The 19,609-nt window shown below is 40.1% G+C and overlaps 1 protein-coding gene across 1 annotated transcript in view; it reads right to left on the bottom strand.

Annotated features, from left to right (window-relative positions):
* LOC126336897 (probable inactive peptidyl-prolyl cis-trans isomerase-like 6) overlaps positions 1 to 19,609 on the bottom strand; it is a 154,296-nt gene that overhangs the window by 67,550 nt on the left and 67,137 nt on the right. Inside the window, exons 3-5 of the mRNA XM_050001018.1 lie at positions 16,773 to 16,961; positions 16,504 to 16,566; positions 13,643 to 13,790 (exon numbers count right to left, since the gene is read on the bottom strand). Of these exons, the coding sequence (XP_049856975.1) occupies positions 13,643 to 13,790; positions 16,504 to 16,566; positions 16,773 to 16,961 (400 nt within the window). The remainder of the gene's footprint in view (positions 1 to 13,642; positions 13,791 to 16,503; positions 16,567 to 16,772; positions 16,962 to 19,609) is intronic.

The following is a 19,609-nucleotide window of genomic DNA, read 5'->3' as shown; positions in this document are numbered from 1 at the left end:
AGGTGTTCTCGACTATGGAGTTTTAGCATGCAAACCAGAACTACGTGGTTCTCGTTCATGGATTTTGACTTTGAATAATGTATTATTTAGCTGTATCATGCAGATGACATTTTGGATTCATTTGAATCATAGACCCTGCCGACATTGTGGGTGGGTGGGTGGGTGGGTGGGGGGAGGGACAGGCCTGCATATTTGTTGAGAGGCCAGGCACATTTATGGTTCCTGAAAAGGTCAGCAGCCTTTTCAGTAGTTGCAGGTGATGATTGACTGATTTGGCCTTGTAACATCAACCAAAACAGCCTTGCTGTGCTGGTACTGTGAATGGCAAAAAGCAAGGGGAAACTACTGGTGTGATTTTGCACAAGGGCACAAAGTTCTACTGTATGGTTAAAGGATGGTGGCAATCCCCTTGGGTAAAATATTCTGGAGGTAAAATAGTGCACCATTTGGATCTCTGGTTGGTAACTAGTCAGGAAGATGTCATCAGGAGAAACAAAATTGGTAGTCTATGGACCGGAGCATGGAATTTTAGATCCCTTAATTGTGCAGATAGTTTAGAAAATTAAAAAAGGAAAATGGATAAATTGAAATCAGATATAGCAGGAACTACAGAAATTTGGTGGCAGGAGGAACAGGACTTCTGGTGAGGAGAATACAGGGTTATACATATCAAATCAGGTAGAGGTAATAAAGAAGCAGATTTAATAATGAATAAAAAAACAGGAATGTTGTTGTTGTTGTTGTTGTGGTCTTCAGTCCTGAAACTGGTTTGATGCAGCTCTCCATGCTACTCTATCCTGTGCAAGCTTCTTCATCTCCCAGTACCTACTGCAACCTACGTCCTTCTGAATCTGCTTAGTGTAGTGATCTCTTGGTCTCCCTCTACGATTTTTACCCTCCACGCTGCCCTCCAATACTAAATTGGTGATCCCTTGATGCCTCAGAACATGTCCTACCAACCGATCCCTTCTTCTGGTCAAGTTGTGCCACAAACTTCTCTTCTCCCCAATCCGATTCAATACTTCCTCATTAGTTACGTGATCTACCCATCTAATCTTAAGCATTCTTCTGTAGCACCACATTTCGAAAGCTTCTATTCTCTTCTTGTCCAAACTATTTATCGTCCATGATTCACTTCCATACATGGCTACACTCCATACAAATACTTTCAGAAATGACTTCCTGACACTTAAATCTATACTCGATGTTAACAAACTTCTCTTCTTCAGAAACGCTTTCCTTGCCATTGCCAGTCTACATTTTATATCCTCTCTACTTCGACCATCATCAGTTATTTTGCTCCCCAAATAGCAAAACTCCTTTACAACTTTAAGTGTCTCACTTCCTAATCTAACTCCCTCAGCATCACCCGACTTAATTCGACTACATTCCATTATCCTCGTTTTGCTTTTGTTGATGGTCATCTTATATCCTCCTTTCAAGACACTATCCATTCCGTTCAACTGCTCTTCCAAGTCCTTTGCTGTCTCTGACAGAATTACGATGTCATCGGCGAACCTCAAAGTTTTTATTTCTACTCCATGGATTTTAATACCTACTCCGAATTTTTCTTTTGTTTCCTTTACTGCTTGCTCAATATACAGATTGAATAACATCGGGGATAGGGTACAACCCTGTCTTACTCCCTTCCCCACCACTGCTTCCCTTTCATGTCCCTCGACTCTTATAACTGCCATCTGGTTTCTGTACAAATTGTAAATAGCCTTTCGCTCCCTGTATTTTACCCCTGCCACCTTCAGAATTTTAAAGAGAGTATTCCAGTCAACATTGTCAAAAGCTTTCTCTAAGTCTACAAATGCTAGAAACATAGGTTTGCCTTTTCTTAATCTAGCTTCTAAGATAAGCCGTAGGGTCAGTATTGCCTCACGTGTTCCAACATTTCTACGGAATCCAAACTGATCTTCCCCGAGGTCGGATTCTACCAGTTTTTCCATTCGTCTGTAAAGAACTCGCGTTAGTATTTTACAGCTGTGACTTATTAAACTGATAGTTCGGTAATTTTCACATCTGTCAACACCAGCTTTCTTTGGGATTGGAATTATTACATTCTTCCTGAAGTCTGAGGGTATTTCACCTGTCTCATACATCTTGCTCACCAGATGGTAGAGTTTTGTCAGGACTGGCTCTCCCAAGACCGTCAGTAGTTCCAATGGAATGTTGTCGACTCCGGGGGCCTTGTTTCGACTGAGGTCTTTCAGTGCTCTGTCAAACTCTTCACGCAGTATCGTATCTCCCATTTCATCTTCATCTATATCCTCTTCCATTTCCATAATATTGTCCTCAAGTACATCGCCCTTGTACAGACCCTCTATATACTCCTTCCACCTTTCTGCTTTCCCTTCTTTGGTTAGAACTGGGTTTCCATCTGAGCTCTTAATTTTCATACAAGTGGTCCTCTTTTCTCCAAAGGTCTCTTTAATTTTCCTGTAGGCAGTATCTATCTTACCTCTAGTGAGATAAGCCTCTACATCCTTACATTTGTCCTCTAACCATCCCTGCTTAGCCATTTTGCACTTCCTGTCGATCTCATTTTTGAGACGTTTGTATTCCTTTTCGCCTGCTTCATTTACTGCATTTTTATATTTTCTCCTTTCATCAATTAAATTCAATATTTCTTCTGTTACACAAGGATTTCTACTAGCCCTAGTCTTTTTACCTACTTGATCCTCTGCTGCCTTCACTACTTCATCCCTCAAAGCTACCCATTCTTCTTCTATTGTATTTCTTTCCCCCATTCCTGTCAATTGCTCCCTTATGCTCTCCTTGAAACTCCGTACAACCTCTGGTTCTATGAGTTTTATTTATTTAATGTAATCATATGGCTAGAGCCTCCTGTCGGGCTGACCATTCGCTGTGTGCTGGTCTTTCAATTTGATGCCACTTCGGCAACCTGCACTTGGTGACGATGATAGGATGATGACAAGGACAGCACAACATGCAGTCACTGGGTGGAGAAAATTTCCCAACCCAGTTGGGAACTGAACCCAGGCCCAGAGGATTGACAAAAATGTTCAAATGTGTGTGAGTTCTAAAGGGACCAAACTGCAGAGGCTTACACACTACTTAAACTAACCTATGGTAAGAACAACACACACACCCATGCCCAAGGGAGGACTCAAACCTCCGGCGGGAGAGTCTGCACAGTCAGTGACATGGTGCCTTTAACCATGCAGCCACTCCGTGCTGCAGGGGAGTGACAATCTGTCACGCTGACCATTCAGCTACTGGGGGCAGACAGTAATGTGAGTAAGCTACTATGAAGAGCATAGTGAATGCATTATTGTAACCATGATAGACTCGAATCCAACTTCGCGACAGTAGTACAAGTTTATGGCAACTAGCTCTGCAGATCATGTAAAGGTTGAAGAAATGTATGAGGAGATAAAAGAAATTATTCAGATGGTTAAGGAAGACAAAAATTTAATTGTGATGGGTGACTGAGATTCAGTAGTGAGAAAAAGAAGAAGAGGAGAAATAGTATGAGAATATGAACTGGGGGAAATGATTGAAAGAGGGAGCCACCTGGCAGAATTTTGCACAGATTATAAATTAATCATCACAAACACTTGGTTTCAGAATCATAAAGAAGACTGTAGACATGGAAGAGACCTGGAGACACTGGATTAATTATACAACAGTGAGATAGAGATTTTGGAAGAAGATTTTAAATAGCAGACATTTTCTGGGCAGATTTGGACTCTGACCGAAATGTATCAGTTATGAACTGCAGATTAAAGCTGAAAAAACTGCAAAAAGGTAGGAAATTAAGGAGATGAAGCCTAGATAAGTTGGAAGAACTGGAGGTCGTTGAAAGTTCCACAGGGAGCTTTAAGCAATGGATGACTAGAACAGAGGAGAGGAACATGGTAGAAAAAGAATGAAAAAGAAATGAAATACTAAAAGCAGCAGAGGATCAAATAGGCAAAAAGACCAAGCCTAGTAGAAATTCTTGGATAACAAAGGAGACATTGAATTTAACTGACGAAAGGAGAAAATTTAAAAATGCAGCAAATGAAACAGGTGAAAGAGAAAACTAGTCCTAGCACAGAAGGGAAAACTGAAAGGAGTACATAGAAGGTTAATACAAGGGAGATAAACTTGAAAGCAATGTTATATAAAGGGAAGAGGACGTAGATGAAAATGAGATGGGAAATATGATACTTTGAGAAGAATTTGACAGAGCACTGAAAAACCTAAGTCGAAACAAGGCCCCGGGAGTAGATGACATTCCATCATATTTATTGATAGCCTTGGGAGAGACAGCCATGACAATATTATTCCATCTGGCATGCAAGATGTATGACATGGGTTAAATGCCCTCAGACTTAGAGAAAAAAGTAATAATTGCAAAAAATGAAACCAAAGAAAAATTTTGGGTAAGAATTAAAATCCCTGGAGAAGAAATACAAACTTTGCAGTTTGCTGATGACATTGTGATTCTATCAGAGACAGCAAAGGACTTGGAAGAGCAGTTGAATGGAATGGACAATGTCTTGAAAGGAGGATGTAAGATGAACATCGACAAAAGCAAAATGTGGATATTGGAATGTTGTCAAATTAAATCAAGTGATGCTGAGGGAATTAGATTAGGAAATGAGACACTTCAAGTAGCAGAGTAGTTTTGCTCTTTGGGGAGCAAAATAACTAACGATGACCTAAGAAGAGAGGATATAAAATGTTGACTGGCAATGGTAAGAAAAGCATTTCTGAAGAAGAGAAATTGTTTAACATCCAATATAGATTTAAGTGTCTGTAAGTTTCTCCTAAAAGTATCTGTATGGAGTGTACTCATGTATGGAAGTGAAACATGGATGATAAACAGCTTATACAAGAAGAGAATAGAAGTTTTGAAATGTGGTGCTACAGAAGGGTGCTGAAGATTAGATGGTTAGATCACATAACTAATGAGGAGATTCTGAATAGAATTGGATAGAAGAGAAATTTGGGGCACAACCTGAGTAGAAGAAGGGGTCAGTTGATAGAATACCTTCTGCGACATCAAGGGGTCATGAATTTTGTACTCAAGGCAAGTGTTTGGTATAAAACTTGTAGCGGGACACCACAAGATGAATATAATAGGCAGATTAAGAAGGATGTAGTTATTTGGAGATCAAGAGGCTTGCACATGATAGAGCAGCATGAAGAGCTGCATCAAACCAGTCTTGGGACTGAAAAACACAACAAAAACAACTTTTGTTGAACTAAATGGCAATATTATTCACTAACATTATTAAGAATTCACTACATGATTCATTTTAGGCTTGTCCCACAGTGCACCTACACTATGAACAACCCATGTCAGTAGGGCACATAAAAGGATAGAGATAAGAGTATATGAAAGGAGTTCCTTTAAATGATTGTTGATAATGAACTGTTAAACTTAAAGTATTTTGGCATACCCTGAGTAATATTAGAAGTGATCCCAGTAGCAATATTAAGTTTTGCCATAATAACAGATTCTTCTGCTGGAAGGGCAACCACTATATGCAACCACATTGATTCTTTTCGAAGAGTTCTGGTACCATTCTCTATTAAACCAAAGAGATATCACACACAATAAAAATTTTACAGTCTGACAACTGTATCTTTTATAGTCATTCAGGAGACACATGGAAGTGTAGATGAAGACCCTATATAAATGATATATATCTTATCATTGAAAGAACACGTATTCAGTATTCAACAAAGAATGACTTAACATTCTAAGCCAGTGATTGTCAAACTGTGGCCCATAGGCCATATGTGGCCCAAATCAACTATTTGTGCAGCCACCAGTTCTCAGTTGCATTTTACAAGACTTGCCCAGACAATAATGAACTACATTTTTTTTTCTCAGCTGAAAACAATGCTATGAATGTGAAATGTCATGTATGTATTGTTTGAAGTCTCCTGAGTGAGCATGCCAAGTTTCTGTCACTTCTGACGGATGGTGTAACTGCAGGTCACTTTCAAAATGGCATCTGTAAGTGATTTACGTCACAAGCAACATGCCGTCATTGAATTTCTCACTGCAGAGAAAGAAACTATGGGGAATATTCACAAACGCTTTTGCAAAGTCTGTGGAGCATCTGCTGTCAACAGAAGTACAGTTAGTCACTGGGCACAGCAGGTGAGTTCATCAGAATGCGGTTCAGCAGAGCTACACAATTCGCAGCGGTCTAGGAGACCGTCCACAGCTGTCACATCTGACACACCTGACCAAGCCTCCTCAGTCTCACACTTTTTTGGGCCATTAAAGGATGCCATTCATGGAAAACATTTTGAGGATGATGAAGAGGTGATTCTCACAGTGAAGCACTGGCTCCGCCACCAGGACAAGGAGTGGTACCAATAGGGCATACACATCCTTGTTTCGCGCTGGAGGAAGGCCATAGAATGGGATGGAGATTACATGGAAAAATATAGTGTGTAGATGAAACACCATTCTTTCATGTGTGTAATTCTCATTATGTTCAATAAAGAACTGTTGAAGAAACAAAATGAGGTGCATTACTTAATAAGCAACCCTCACGTAACAATAAGCATATTTCAACTAACGGAAGAATCCAAAAACATCTACATATTAAGAGCTTTTTAGGAGTGTCATTTTCCTGCCTGGCTACTTACAGAGACAAGATTTTAACTGACTTTGCTGGATTTGGCCGTGAGCTAAGTGAACTTGCACCAGGGGCAGAGGAGTAAGTAGAGCAGCCATAATTGCATGGTTAGAGGTTGCGTGAGGCAACTCATGGGCATGAGCAACTTGTACCAATCAGCTACTAGGGTATAAATTTTGACACAGAACATGGATCTGTGAATACGCATTACAGTCATCTATTTGTAGCAAGGAACATTAAATTAATTAGTGTGTTCTAATACAACACAGTGGAGTTACAAAATTATACAACAGGATTTTGGAATGGCTTACACTCTAAGATTAGAATATTCTGGAATAAAAAATACTGAATATTCTTAGTCTGAACGATGTTTGAAATATTAAGTTTTTGGAAAAAGTAAAATGTTTGTTTGAAACAGGAAAATGAGGGCTTCCAAATCTACATGCATCTATACTCTAAAAACCACTGTGAAGTGCCTGACAGAGGGTATATCTTATTGTATCAGTCATCAGGGTTTCTTCCAGTTGCATTCATGTATGGAGAGTGGCATTCAAAGTTTGGTGCTACAGAAGAATGCTGAGGATTAGATGAGCCAATCACATAATTAATGAGGAGGTATGGAATAGAATTGGGGAGACAAGGAATTTGTCACAAAACTTGACCAAAAGAAAGGAGTGGTTGAGAGAAAACATTCTAATACATCAAGAAATCACCACTTTAGTATGGGAGGGAAGTGCAGGTGGTAAAAATCATAGGGGCAGATCAAGAGATGAATACAGTAAGCAGATTCAGAAAGACGTAGGTTGCATTAGTTATTTAAAAATGAGGAGGCTTGCACAAGGTAGAATTGCATGGAGAGCTGCATCAAACCAATCTTTGAAAGGAAGACCACAACAACCAAAACATGAAGCATGGGAAGAATGATTGTTTGAATGCCTCTGTGCATGCTGTAATTATTCTGAGCTTTTCCTCACAGTCCATATGTGAGTGATGCATAGGAGGTTATAGTAAATTCCTAGATTCATCATCGGGCTATGAGTACATACTGAAGATACATAGTGTGGCTGACATTGTGCATCATGAAAAATCATTAACACACATTATGGCATATTTAATAGTTGATTCGTTCTTGTGACCTGTATTTGTCACTTCTGTTCACAAATGGACATAACCTTTGTCAAAACATTTCCAGACATTATTACGAAGTGGCACCACAGTGTGAGCGACATAATCTTTGCATTACCAGGAAAGGGAAGGTGGCTATTTACTTAGTTAAAGGCTTAACATGTCCTTGTAATACACATTCAAAACAGCCTCTTACAGGTATACATTGTAATACTTCATACTCGGAGTGTAAATATAATTTTAGATGCACAATAAGATTCTGTTCTCAAAACAGTCACATACGTACCATATTATAAAATCATAATTCACTGATTCTTGGAGACTTACATAAAAGACATCAAATCTGTGCAACATATTGCACAATCAATGTGAAGCGGTGGGATGGACATAAAACTCAGGAACTGAAATATACTGAGCCAGACCTGCTTAATGACATTATCTACACATTCCTAAAATACAAAAGACTCCACAATACAGAATGACTGCTCAGTTGAGGGAGAATAAAGGCGAAGAGGGCAGGGAGGTGGGTGGCAGGGGTAGGGGCAGATGACGGAGTGTTGGGTTTGTGGGGAGGGGAGAAAGAAGAAGAGGGCAGTTGGTAAAGTGAGACGTGTTGGGGTGAGGTGGGGTGAAATCAAAACATACTGCCTCTACTTGACTGCCTTGATCCAAAGCTTTCAGGATGTCATATGAGAAAAGTGTGAATTGTGTTTCATAAGATTGATGTGGAATTCATGCTGGATAGCATGGAGGAGGTCATTCTGTTCAAGATACCTCATTATGTTTGAGCTCAGAACATATTTGTTGCTTTCTACAAGAAACTGATGTCAAGGCTATTGAAAGCTAGTTCTGTGAATCACTTCTACTACCTTCTTGTAGACTGGTATGACTTGTGCTTTCTTCCAACTACTGGGCACAAATTTTGTTTGAGGGATCTGCAGTATATTATAGTTACAAGAGGGGTAATTCTCTGAAAATTCAGCTAGAATCTGATAGGGATTCCATCAGGACTTGGAGCTATTCTCAATTTTAAAATATTGGCTTTTCTCAACACCAATGACACTAATACTTATTTCACTCACCTTATCAGTTGTACAAGGATTAAACTGGCTTACTTTTCCTTTCTTCCTATCTTGAAAAACAATTAAGAACTTCAACTTTCGCTTTGCGACCCACAATTTCAGTTCCTGTCTCATTCATTAGAGACTGGACACTAACTTTGGTGCCACTGACAGCATTTATATATGACTAGAATTTCTTTAGGTTCTGTGAAAGAGCATTTGACCTTCTCTCCCATTCACTTCACCTGGTCCTCCTCAACCCAGCATGCCAACTTCCTGGACATTGACCACCTCCTCTCTGATGGCTCCATCCACATAAACTCACCAACCACCAAAAGTACCTGCATTTTAACACCTGCCATTCCTTCTACACCAAAAAATCACTCCTTTACACCCTCACCACCCAGGAACAACATGGCTGCAGTGACAAGAAGTCACCTTCCCATTATACTGAAAGTCTCACCTAGGCCTTCACAGACAGGCACTAACCTCCAACACTTAGTCCATAACCCAAGACTTAGTCCACAAATAGATTTCCTGTGCTGTTTCCCCATACACCCCAAATCCTCCCACCATCTCCAAAAGCCTCCTACAAAATGAATGCCTGCTTTATCACCAAATACCATCCCGGAATCAAACAACTGAACCACAACCTTTCTCAGGGCTTTGATTATCAATCAGCATGTCCTGAAATTAAGGATGTCTGACCCAAAATCCTTCACACCCCTTATAAAGCGTTGGTCCACCACCCATCCAACCAAAAAAAAAAAAAAAAAACAAAAACAAAAAAAAAAAAAAAACACTTCGTATGATTATATCCCTTCAGAAGATCCAGGTACAAGGCCATTCAGTACTATTCCACAAAGACCACACCACCTTTGAATGCAGCCATTGTCATATACCAGCTCTGCTGCCCTCACTGAACAGCTTTATATATTGGTATAACTACCAAGCAGCTAACCGCCATGCTGAATGGCCACCACCAGACTGTGGCCAGGAGCAAAGTACCACCCAGTGGCACAACAAGCAGCTGAACACAACATGCTTGATTTCAATGGCTGACCAATCCATCATCATTCTTCCGGCTGACAAGGGTTCCACGACCGTGGTACTTGACCGTCGGGAGTATGTGGCTGAGGGACTGCGTCAGCTTTCAGACAACACTACATACAAAGTTTGCCAAGATAATCCCATTCCTGATGTCCAGGCAGAGCTTCAAGGAATCCTCAGAACCTTAGGCCCCCTACAAAAGCTTTCACCTGACTCCATCAACCTCCTGACCCCACCGACACCCCGCACCCCTACCTTCTACCTACTTCCTAAAATTGACAAATCCAATCATCCCAGCTGCCCCATTGTAGCTGGTTACCAAGCCCCCACAGAATGTATCTCTGCCTACATAGATCAACACCTTCAACCCATTACATGCAGTCTCCCATCCGTCATCAAAGACACCAACCACTTTCTCGAATGTCTGAAATCCTTACCCAATCTGTTACCCCCAGAAACCATCCTTGTAACCATTGATGCCACATCCTTATGCACAAATATCCTGCACGTCCAGGGCCTCGCTGTGATGGAGCTCTTCCTTTCGTGCCAATCATCCGCTACCCTACCTAAAACCTCTTTCCTCAATACCTAAGTCAGCTTCATCCTAACCCACAACTTCTTCACTTTTGAAGGCCAGACATACCAAAAATTAAAGGGAACAGCCATGGGTACCAGGATAGCCCCCTCGTAAGTCAACCTATTTATGGGTCGCTTAGAGGAAGCCTTCTTGGTTACCCAAGCCTGCCAACCCAAAGTTTGGTACAGATTTATTGATGACATCTTCATGATCTGAACTCACAGTGAAGAAGAAATCAGGAATTTCCTCTCCAACCTCAACTCCATTGGTTCCATTGGATTCACCTGGTCCTACTCCAAATCCCATCCCACTTTCCTCGACGTTGACCTCCATGTGTCCAATGGCCAGCTTCACACATCCATCCACATCAAACCCACCAACAAGCAACAGTAACTCCATTTTGACAGCTGCCACCCATTCCATATCAAACGGTTGCTTCCCTACACCTTAGGTCTTCATGACAAACGAATCTGGTCCAGTCCTGAATACTTTCTGGGACTGGATCAGACACTCTATGTGGCTCTCCAGCAGGGATACAACTTCCTCAAATCATGCCCTGAAATGAGACCCATCCTTCATGAAATCCTCCCCACTCCACCAAGAGTGTCTTTCCGCCATCCACCTAACCTTCGTAACCTCTTGGTTCATCCCTATGAAATCCCCAAACCACGTTCCCTACCCTCTGGCTCCTACCCTTGTAAGTGCCCATGGTGCAAGTCCTGTCCCATGCACCCTCCCACCACCACCTACACCAGTCCTGTAACCTGGAAGGTGTACACGATCAAAGGCAGAGCCATGTGTGAAAGCACCCACATGATTTACTAACTGAGATGTCTACACTGTGAAGCCTTCTATGTGGGAATGACAAGCAACAAACTGTCCATTCCCATGAAAAGACACAGGCAGACAGTGTTTTTTGGTAATGAGGATCACCCTGTGGCTAAACATGCCTTGGTGCACAGCCAGCACATCTTGGCACAGTGTTACACTGTCCGGGTTATCTGGATACTTCCACTGACACCAATCTATCAGAACTCCGGAGATGGGAACTTGCCCTTCAATACATTCTCTCTTCCCGTTACTCACCAGGCCTCAACCTCCGCTAATTTCAAGTTGCCGCCACTCGTATCTCATCTGTCATTCAACAACATCTTTGCCTCTGTACTTCCGCCTCGACTGGCATCTCTGCCCACACTCTTTGCATTTACATATGTCTGCCTGTATCTGTATATGTGTGGATGGATATGTGTGTGTGTGTATGCAAGTGTATACCTGTCCTTTTTTCCCCTAAGGTAAGTCTTTCCGCTCCCGGGATCTGAATGACTCCTTACCGTCTCCCTTAAAACCCACATCCTTACATTTTTCCCTCTGCTGAGGTAATTTCAATGTTTGTGTATAAGGGTATTTTTGTGTGTATGTGGATGTGTGTTTGTGTAGTCTGATTCTTCAGCCTTCTTATCTAAAGATAAGATGTGTGTTATTAGAAACCACAGAAACCAGTAAGGACTTGAGCAACAGATTTTAGTGAATATGGAAAGAGGGAAAAAATAGACAAGACCTCAAATGAGAAGCAAGAAAGGAAAAAAAAATAGACGTGGTTGCTAAGATCAAAGAGACTGGGTGGGAGCTTACAAGTCACTCTACAGACTTTAGCTTCTTTCCAAGGACACTTGGGGCAGTATTTTGCAGTTAATAGCTGACTTTGTGCTGAGTTCGTACCAACACAGGTCCACAGTTATGTAGCAGTCACTAGTTTGTGCAATGTTTATTTAAACAAACTTTCAGTTTGGTCACAAATAGTGTGTCTCAGCTGTAGTGATTTGTAGTAGCTCACCACATCATCATCTTTACATATAGTTATTCTGCACTTAGGGAACTAGGTGCTGACACTGAGGAATGCAACCACGCTCAAAAAAATTGAGATCTAAGATCAGTAATTGTGATAAAATTTTTAATTCGAATACCAATGGTAGGGTCTTACTTCATTTTTTTATTTAAATTCTTTAACATAGAACTATTCTTTTGATAATCCAGATGTGAGCATTTTGGAAATTTATAAAATTTACTGCAGTAATTGTCAAATGCAACCTATGAAAGTGCATGTTTTTCCAGAAAATTATAAATATTTAGCTAATATCCCTTGTGGAAAGCCCTTACAACACATCAGGCTGCCACAGAAAAACTACCAAAATTCAAAAATTTGAAAGAAGTCCTGTGAGAAACAAAGTATATAATTACTCAAAATTCATAGTCCATGCCACAGACACTAGTTATCTAGTTAATGGCCTGCAAAAAACAGGCATTATTATAATAGAATAAGGGATTATGAAGGGATTATATCCAGGTCAAGGATAAACTACAGCCATTTCCAGGCTTGGTAACTAACAGCAGATGTAAACACTAAAATTATCAATAAATATGAGTTGTGACTCAAGGGAAATGGTTCACCGGGAAACTGAGATTCTCTGTTTGACAAGCTGCATAGTCCCCCCACCCCTTCACTGAGCCATCTTTACAGAAATAGAAATAGGGATGTTGCTCATGCTACAGCTTGTGGCAGTACCTGTTCTTATTCAAGGTAGCAACATGTCCCACATCCTTTCTACTGGGCCAGTGAAAGATGGTCATGTAGAAACCTTAATCTGTGGTAGTAATGACAGAAGACAGACCACATAATGTGTGAGCATTTTTTATTTATATGCAGATAAAAAATACAAATGTAAGCATAGTAGAATCACAAGGTGCAAGAAAAACACATTTGCTTAAAATGTGACATGACCTCATGCCTCACCAGAGAAGTCAGTGTATGTATGGTGGACATCACAATGCAACACATAATGCCATGCATCCTTGAATCTTGTTGAATTCGCCAGCTCAATGGAATTAACTTGTAGATGCCCAGCAACTCACCAGAATAACACTCACGTCTCTAGCTTTTATACATAGAGGAGGAAGCCCTGGATGAGCAAAATTGATTTCTCTGCTGATAACATACAATTGATAGCTTGAAAGTCATATGTGTGAACTCTTCTAATCAAGTACAGACTTATGTCAGACTAAAAGTATTAAGTGTCTTAGAACACCCAATGCCTAGACATTAAATAATTTATATCTCTATTATGAGTAGGAAGCCATTGCAAAATCACTTTTTCAGTTACATTATTCAGTTATTAGACAAAAATCAATACACAATAAGACTATGTACAGCTTACCACCTCCTTGAAGCCAACCCATCTTGACAACTCTGTGAATGAGTGTATTCTTATAGTGTAAAAGTATACCTTCATCATTTCCACCCTTCTCACCAGTGCACAAGCACTTGAAATTCTCACAAGTCAATGGTAGCAGATCAGAATACAACTGAAATTAATATCTGAATTAATAATTTTTAAGAACAAAAAGTCGTCATTTAATTCTAGTTACACAGTAAATTACATAACACACAGCGTAATTTCATTATCGAGATTGCTAATAACAATTGCATTAAATGTTGTAATGGTTAGTGTAGTGTGATGAAAAGAATCATCACCACCAGGTTCCAGATGGCAAGAAAAGAAAGGTGGTGTCTTTCATTCCAGTCAACAAATTATGAAACAGTTTGCTGCATTAATATCCTGATCTTGTAAAATGATACTGATTCTCATCTTAAATTGGGTGTGATGTTATAAGCTTAAGGAGAAAATTTCTCAAACCAATGTAAGGCTGCAATATGTAGGACCTAAATTCAATTATTTTTCATTATTAGACAGGCAAAATGTATTCTTTCTTTTAGTTTAACGAAAATGGGTCAGCAGCACTTAATGTTACTCTCTATACTTGCAAACATGATGGCAGACATTTTGTGAAATTCTGTTAGTCATGAATCCTATCATTGACCCATTCTACCAGAACGATTTTTCCAGTCAGTGCAAATACTCAACTTTTGTGAATACATTGGTACAATGTAATTGTTATCAAAATGGAGCATTGCAACACTCAACTCCTCTGATTACATTCTCAAAATTAAACTGATATCAAACCAGTGTGCTGGAATTTAAAATTCTTATTCATTATATTGTAAGGTTTTAATATAAAAAATAAGGCTGATCATGGTATCAACTACTCAACAATTTTATTTGATGAAGGAGTTTTGATAGTCATCTGTTGTGAATAGTAAATGTTATTTAAAGGTTTTGAATATGTATTTCCATTTGTAAATGGTGTTACTGTTCAATAGTTACTGAAGAAGGATAACTACCCATAATTGTACCTGACTCAGTTGTTCACTCAAAAATATTCTGTTGGAATTACAGTAGATGAGCAAAACGTTTGCCGGTCACATCAAGGACAACACTGGGTGCATGGGCAGATAGATTTGTCACTGTGGAGTGAGGGGAAATGATAGGGGGAATTTTTTCTTGTCTGTCTTCTGGTACTAATACCTGTGAAATGTGTTTTATTAACCTCATAACATAAAGAATTTCAGATCATAAGTCTGATGTACAGGAGACAGGCCAAGGTTATACTTATTTAAAATTTTGTCAAACTTACAATGTTACATGCTGAATATTTTATACAAAGTTCTTTCAATCACAATTTCAGAATTTTGCACCCATTATAACTACCATTTGTTTTTATTTCTTTTTCAGGATCCAGCTCAAAGGATCACTTCATCCTTCATGAAATCTTCACTGAATAGTAGCATTTTTCAATTACAAAATTGCATAAGTTGCTTTATAAAATATTTAGAGCTATGTTATTGTGTTACACCCTTTTATTTTGTTGTGAATTTTCATGGCTATATATTGAGGAGTCTGAGTATACAATTTTAAGTGATGTGAAATGAGCATAAAGTTTTTTATGTTGTGTGAATCTCATACCATTAAGCCCCTGTGGTATAAATTTCAAACAGAAGTAACAAGGATTCATGAACCTGCATTATAGAGACACCAAGGAACATGACATTAAACTAATGCTGTTGTAAAACAATGCAGTGAGTACAAGAAAAATGACATTCACAACATTTAGTAACCACTTATGATTGTGTGTCATACTGCATAATGCATTTATATATATATATATATATATATATATATATATATATATGTGTACAATTATTGTTATTAATCAATTAATCATCTACTTGCAGAGACAACTCAACAGCACTTCATCAAGCAATAACAGTGTCATAACTATGGGGGCTGAGGGAGGCAGCAATTCGAAGCAGAATGGTGTTGACTTTCAATGATCAATACTTAGATACTAATTTGAAAAGGTTACCAGTTGATGATAAGATCAGTATATTTTTTCTGGCTGAGGTGTCATCCTGCAGTCTCATTATTCGCTCCCGAGTAAAAAAGTTTGCGGCCTCTGTCAAATAATACGTGTTTACACAAAATAATTATAGCATACCATTTTCCTCAGTCACCTGAAAGTCATACACTTTTAGATTACATGTACATACTGCCTACTGATAATTTAAATGACAGAAAGAAGGAAAACATAATACTTCTGCTGAGAAGGATAGCTGAGCAAGTTCAGTTACTCCACCTTGTGATGTTTCATGGTGCATGCATAATCGGATTGATTATAACAACAGAGTCAATAGTTTGAGAGATTTGTCCAATTTGTTGTATATTCAATGGAATACCATTCCTCTATATTAGGATGCATGAACTTTGTTTCACCAAAAAGATTTTATACTGTGACAGTGTTTGGCAGTTACTAACCCAGATATCGTACTACAGGCGAAAAGGAAATCATATACACAGGTGATAGTACTCTCTAACTGTCATCACTATACAATCATTTGCACAGGAAATTAATTGAATATTTTAATTTAATGGTCATAACTACATCTGTCCAGTCAGTTTTAAATATACTGATATACAATTCATAATTGTCAGTGGGTGGATGTAATTATTTTCATAAAGGCCTTGCAATGCATCCATTGTTACTGTTTCCAAATGTCATCAGTTAATCTAAAAAAGAAAATGTAGTGACTTGTGCATAAGAAATAAACTGCACTCTCATGAAACACAAATGGAAAAAGGCGGAAGTAAATGGATAGTATAAAAGTTATTAAAAAGCTTACCTGGAATATTATGGTTCCAGCAGGATGTTTGCCAATTGTAAAGTCCATGTAAACATGTGTCCTCTGGAATAAAAAATACAGAAATTGATGGAATGTATAACATGTCTGCAGAGATCAATAACTTATTCCAAACATAGCATATTTGTCAAAAAATATTGAACAATGACTGCATCATGATTTCAGATGCCACATGAAATTTTATTAACAGAGGATATAACAGTATCAGTTAAACAAAACCACAAAAACAGGAAATTCTGCATGAAACTTACCTTTGTTTTAGTCAAAGTGTCCACATAGTCAAGCAACATGGGCCTGTAGTAATCTGCAGTTTCAACCAAGAGTTGGATACCACAAAATGTGGCTATTTCATTTAAGAACTTGTCACATCCCCGGATGTAGCCACTGTCAGTCGTAATTATCACTGGTTCCTTTATTGCCCATAGTTCATGACCATACTCCTGAAATAAAGTATCCATTTTGAAATATTTTGAACTCTGTTTTGAAAATAACAATATTTTAAAATTAACAATAAAACATCTATCAAACAATGGAATATTCAGGACAGAATGGAACAATATTATGAGAAGGAAAGTTGCCACTCACCATATAGTGCAGATGCTGAGTCACAGATAGACACAATAAAAAGACTATGACAAAATAGCTTTTGGACAGTATGGCCTTCAAAAATAGACAACAGACTCACACTCACACACACACAACTGCAACTCACATACACACAACTGGCAGTCATGTGTGTATGTGTGAGTTGAATTTACCTGTGTGTGTGTGTGTGTGTGTGTGTGTGTGTGTGTGTGTGTGTGTGTGTGTGTCTGTGTGTGTGTGAGAGAGAGAGAGAGAGAGAGAGAGAGAGAGAGAGAGAGAGAGAGAGTACAACATCTACACTCCTGGAAATTGAAATAAGAACACCGTGAATTCATTGTCTCAGGAAGGGGAAACTTTATTGGCACATTCCTGGGGTCAGATACATCACATGATCACACTGACAGAACCACAGGCACATAGACACAGGCAACAGAGCATGCACAATGTCGGCACTAGTACAGTGTATATCCACTTTTCGCAGCAATGCAGGCTGCTATTCTCCCATGGAGACGATCGTAGAGATGCTGGATGTAGTCCTGTGGAACGGCTTGCCATGCCATTTCCACCTGGCGCCTCAGTTGGACCAGCATTCGTGCTGGACGTGCAGACCGCATGAGACGACGCTTCATCCTGTCCCAAACATGCTCAATGGGGGACAGATCCGGAGATCTTGCTGGCCAGGGTAGTTGACTTACACCTTCTAGAGCACGTTGGGTGGCACGGGATACATGCGGACTTGCATTGTCCTGTTGGAACAGCAAGTTCCCTTGCCTGTCTAGGAATGGTAGAACGATGGGTTCGATGACGGTTTGGATGTACCGTGCACTATTCAGTGTCCCCTCGACGATCACCAGAGGTGTACGGCCAGTGTAGGAGATCGTTCCCCACACCATGATGCCGGGTGTTGGCCCTGTGTGCCTCGGTTGTATGCAGTCCTGATTGTGGCGCTCACCTGCACGGCGCCAAACACGCATACGACCATCATTGGCACCAAGGCAGAAGCGACTCTCATCGCTGAAGACAACACGTCTCCTTTCGTCCCTCCATTCACGTCTGTCGTGACACCACTGGAGGCAAGCTGCACGATGTTGGGGCGTGAGCGGAAGACGGCCTAACGGTGTGCGGGACCATAGCCCAGCTTCATGGAGACGGTTGCGAATGGTCCTCGCCAATACCCCAGGAGAGACAGTGTCCCTAATTTGCTGGGAAGTGGCAGTGCGGTCCCCTAGGGCACTGCGTAGGATCTATGGTCTTGGCGTGCAACCGTGCGTCGCTGCAGTCCGGTCCCAGGTTGACGGGCACGTGCACCTTCCGCCGACCACTGGCGACAACATCGATGTACTGTGGAGACCTCACGCCCCACGTGTTGAGCAATTCGGCGGTACGTCCACCCGGCCTCCCGCATGCCCACTATACGCCCTCGCTCAAAGTCCGTCAACTGCACATACGGTTCACGTCCACGCTGTCGCGGCATGCTACCAGTGTTAAAGACTGCGATGGAGCTCCGTATGCCACGGCAAACTGGCTGACACTGACGGCGGCAGTGCACAAATGCTGCGTAGCTAGCGCCATTCGACGGCCAACACCGCGGTTCCTGGTGTGTCCGCTGTGCCGTGCGTGTGATCATTTCTTGTACAGCCCTCTCGCAGTGTCCGGAGCACATATGGTGTGTCTGACACACCAGTGTCAATGTGTTCTTTTTTCCATTTCCAGGAGTGTATTTTTTATGAAGGCCAAACTAGCCAAAAGCTAATTTAGTCCAGTTAAACTGTCAGAAAAAAAGCCTGTAGCTTGCAAAAGGTAGGGTAGAAGATTTTATTTTTTTAACTCGTTCATATTGTTGGGAAGGTTAGAAAACCAAGTTTTGCCAACAAACTTTCTCTTGGGAAAACTTTCTGCAGTCAAAAAACTTCGAAAATTTCGGACTTTTCAGTTTTTTTTTTTTTCAAAATATCTCAGTTTCATTTGTTCCTATTGCTTTGACGTCTAGTTTCTTTTTTAAAGAGCACAAAATTCTCTACAAATTTGATTCTTACCATTTGTTTCTACTCCCGGTATCTAAGGCGCTATAGCGCATCAAAGAATACCAATTTTTCAAATTTCGAGCAAAGTGGCAAATTACCTAATTTTTGAACACTGTTATTTCAGTTTCCATTTGTGTAGTATAAAAATATTACTCATCATGTTATTCATTGGAATTTACCATCTCACTCTTCTGCATGGTCAGGACAAACAGCATCATATTCAGTATCTACGAACAATTTCACATCGGATTGCGTGAAGTTTATTTGTGCTACAATATGTAATATGATTGCATGCAGGTGCCATACATTTTCTACAGTTGATTGTCATTAATGATCAGTTATAAGAAAAATTATGTAGGAATTATTCTTTAGTGGACAAAAGCGTATTTATTCCTTTGGTGGGCGGAAGGCGATTATCTCTGGTGATTTTTCACAGCGCGCTGACAGCTATTAACACACAACAATAAGGGTCCTACAGT

This window comes from Schistocerca gregaria, chromosome 2 (assembly GCF_023897955.1).
Source record: "Schistocerca gregaria isolate iqSchGreg1 chromosome 2, iqSchGreg1.2, whole genome shotgun sequence".
Lineage (NCBI taxonomy): Eukaryota > Metazoa > Arthropoda > Insecta > Orthoptera > Acrididae > Schistocerca > Schistocerca gregaria.
The sequence above is the reverse complement of the archived record's forward strand: the minus strand, read 5'-3'. Positions and strand labels throughout refer to the sequence as shown.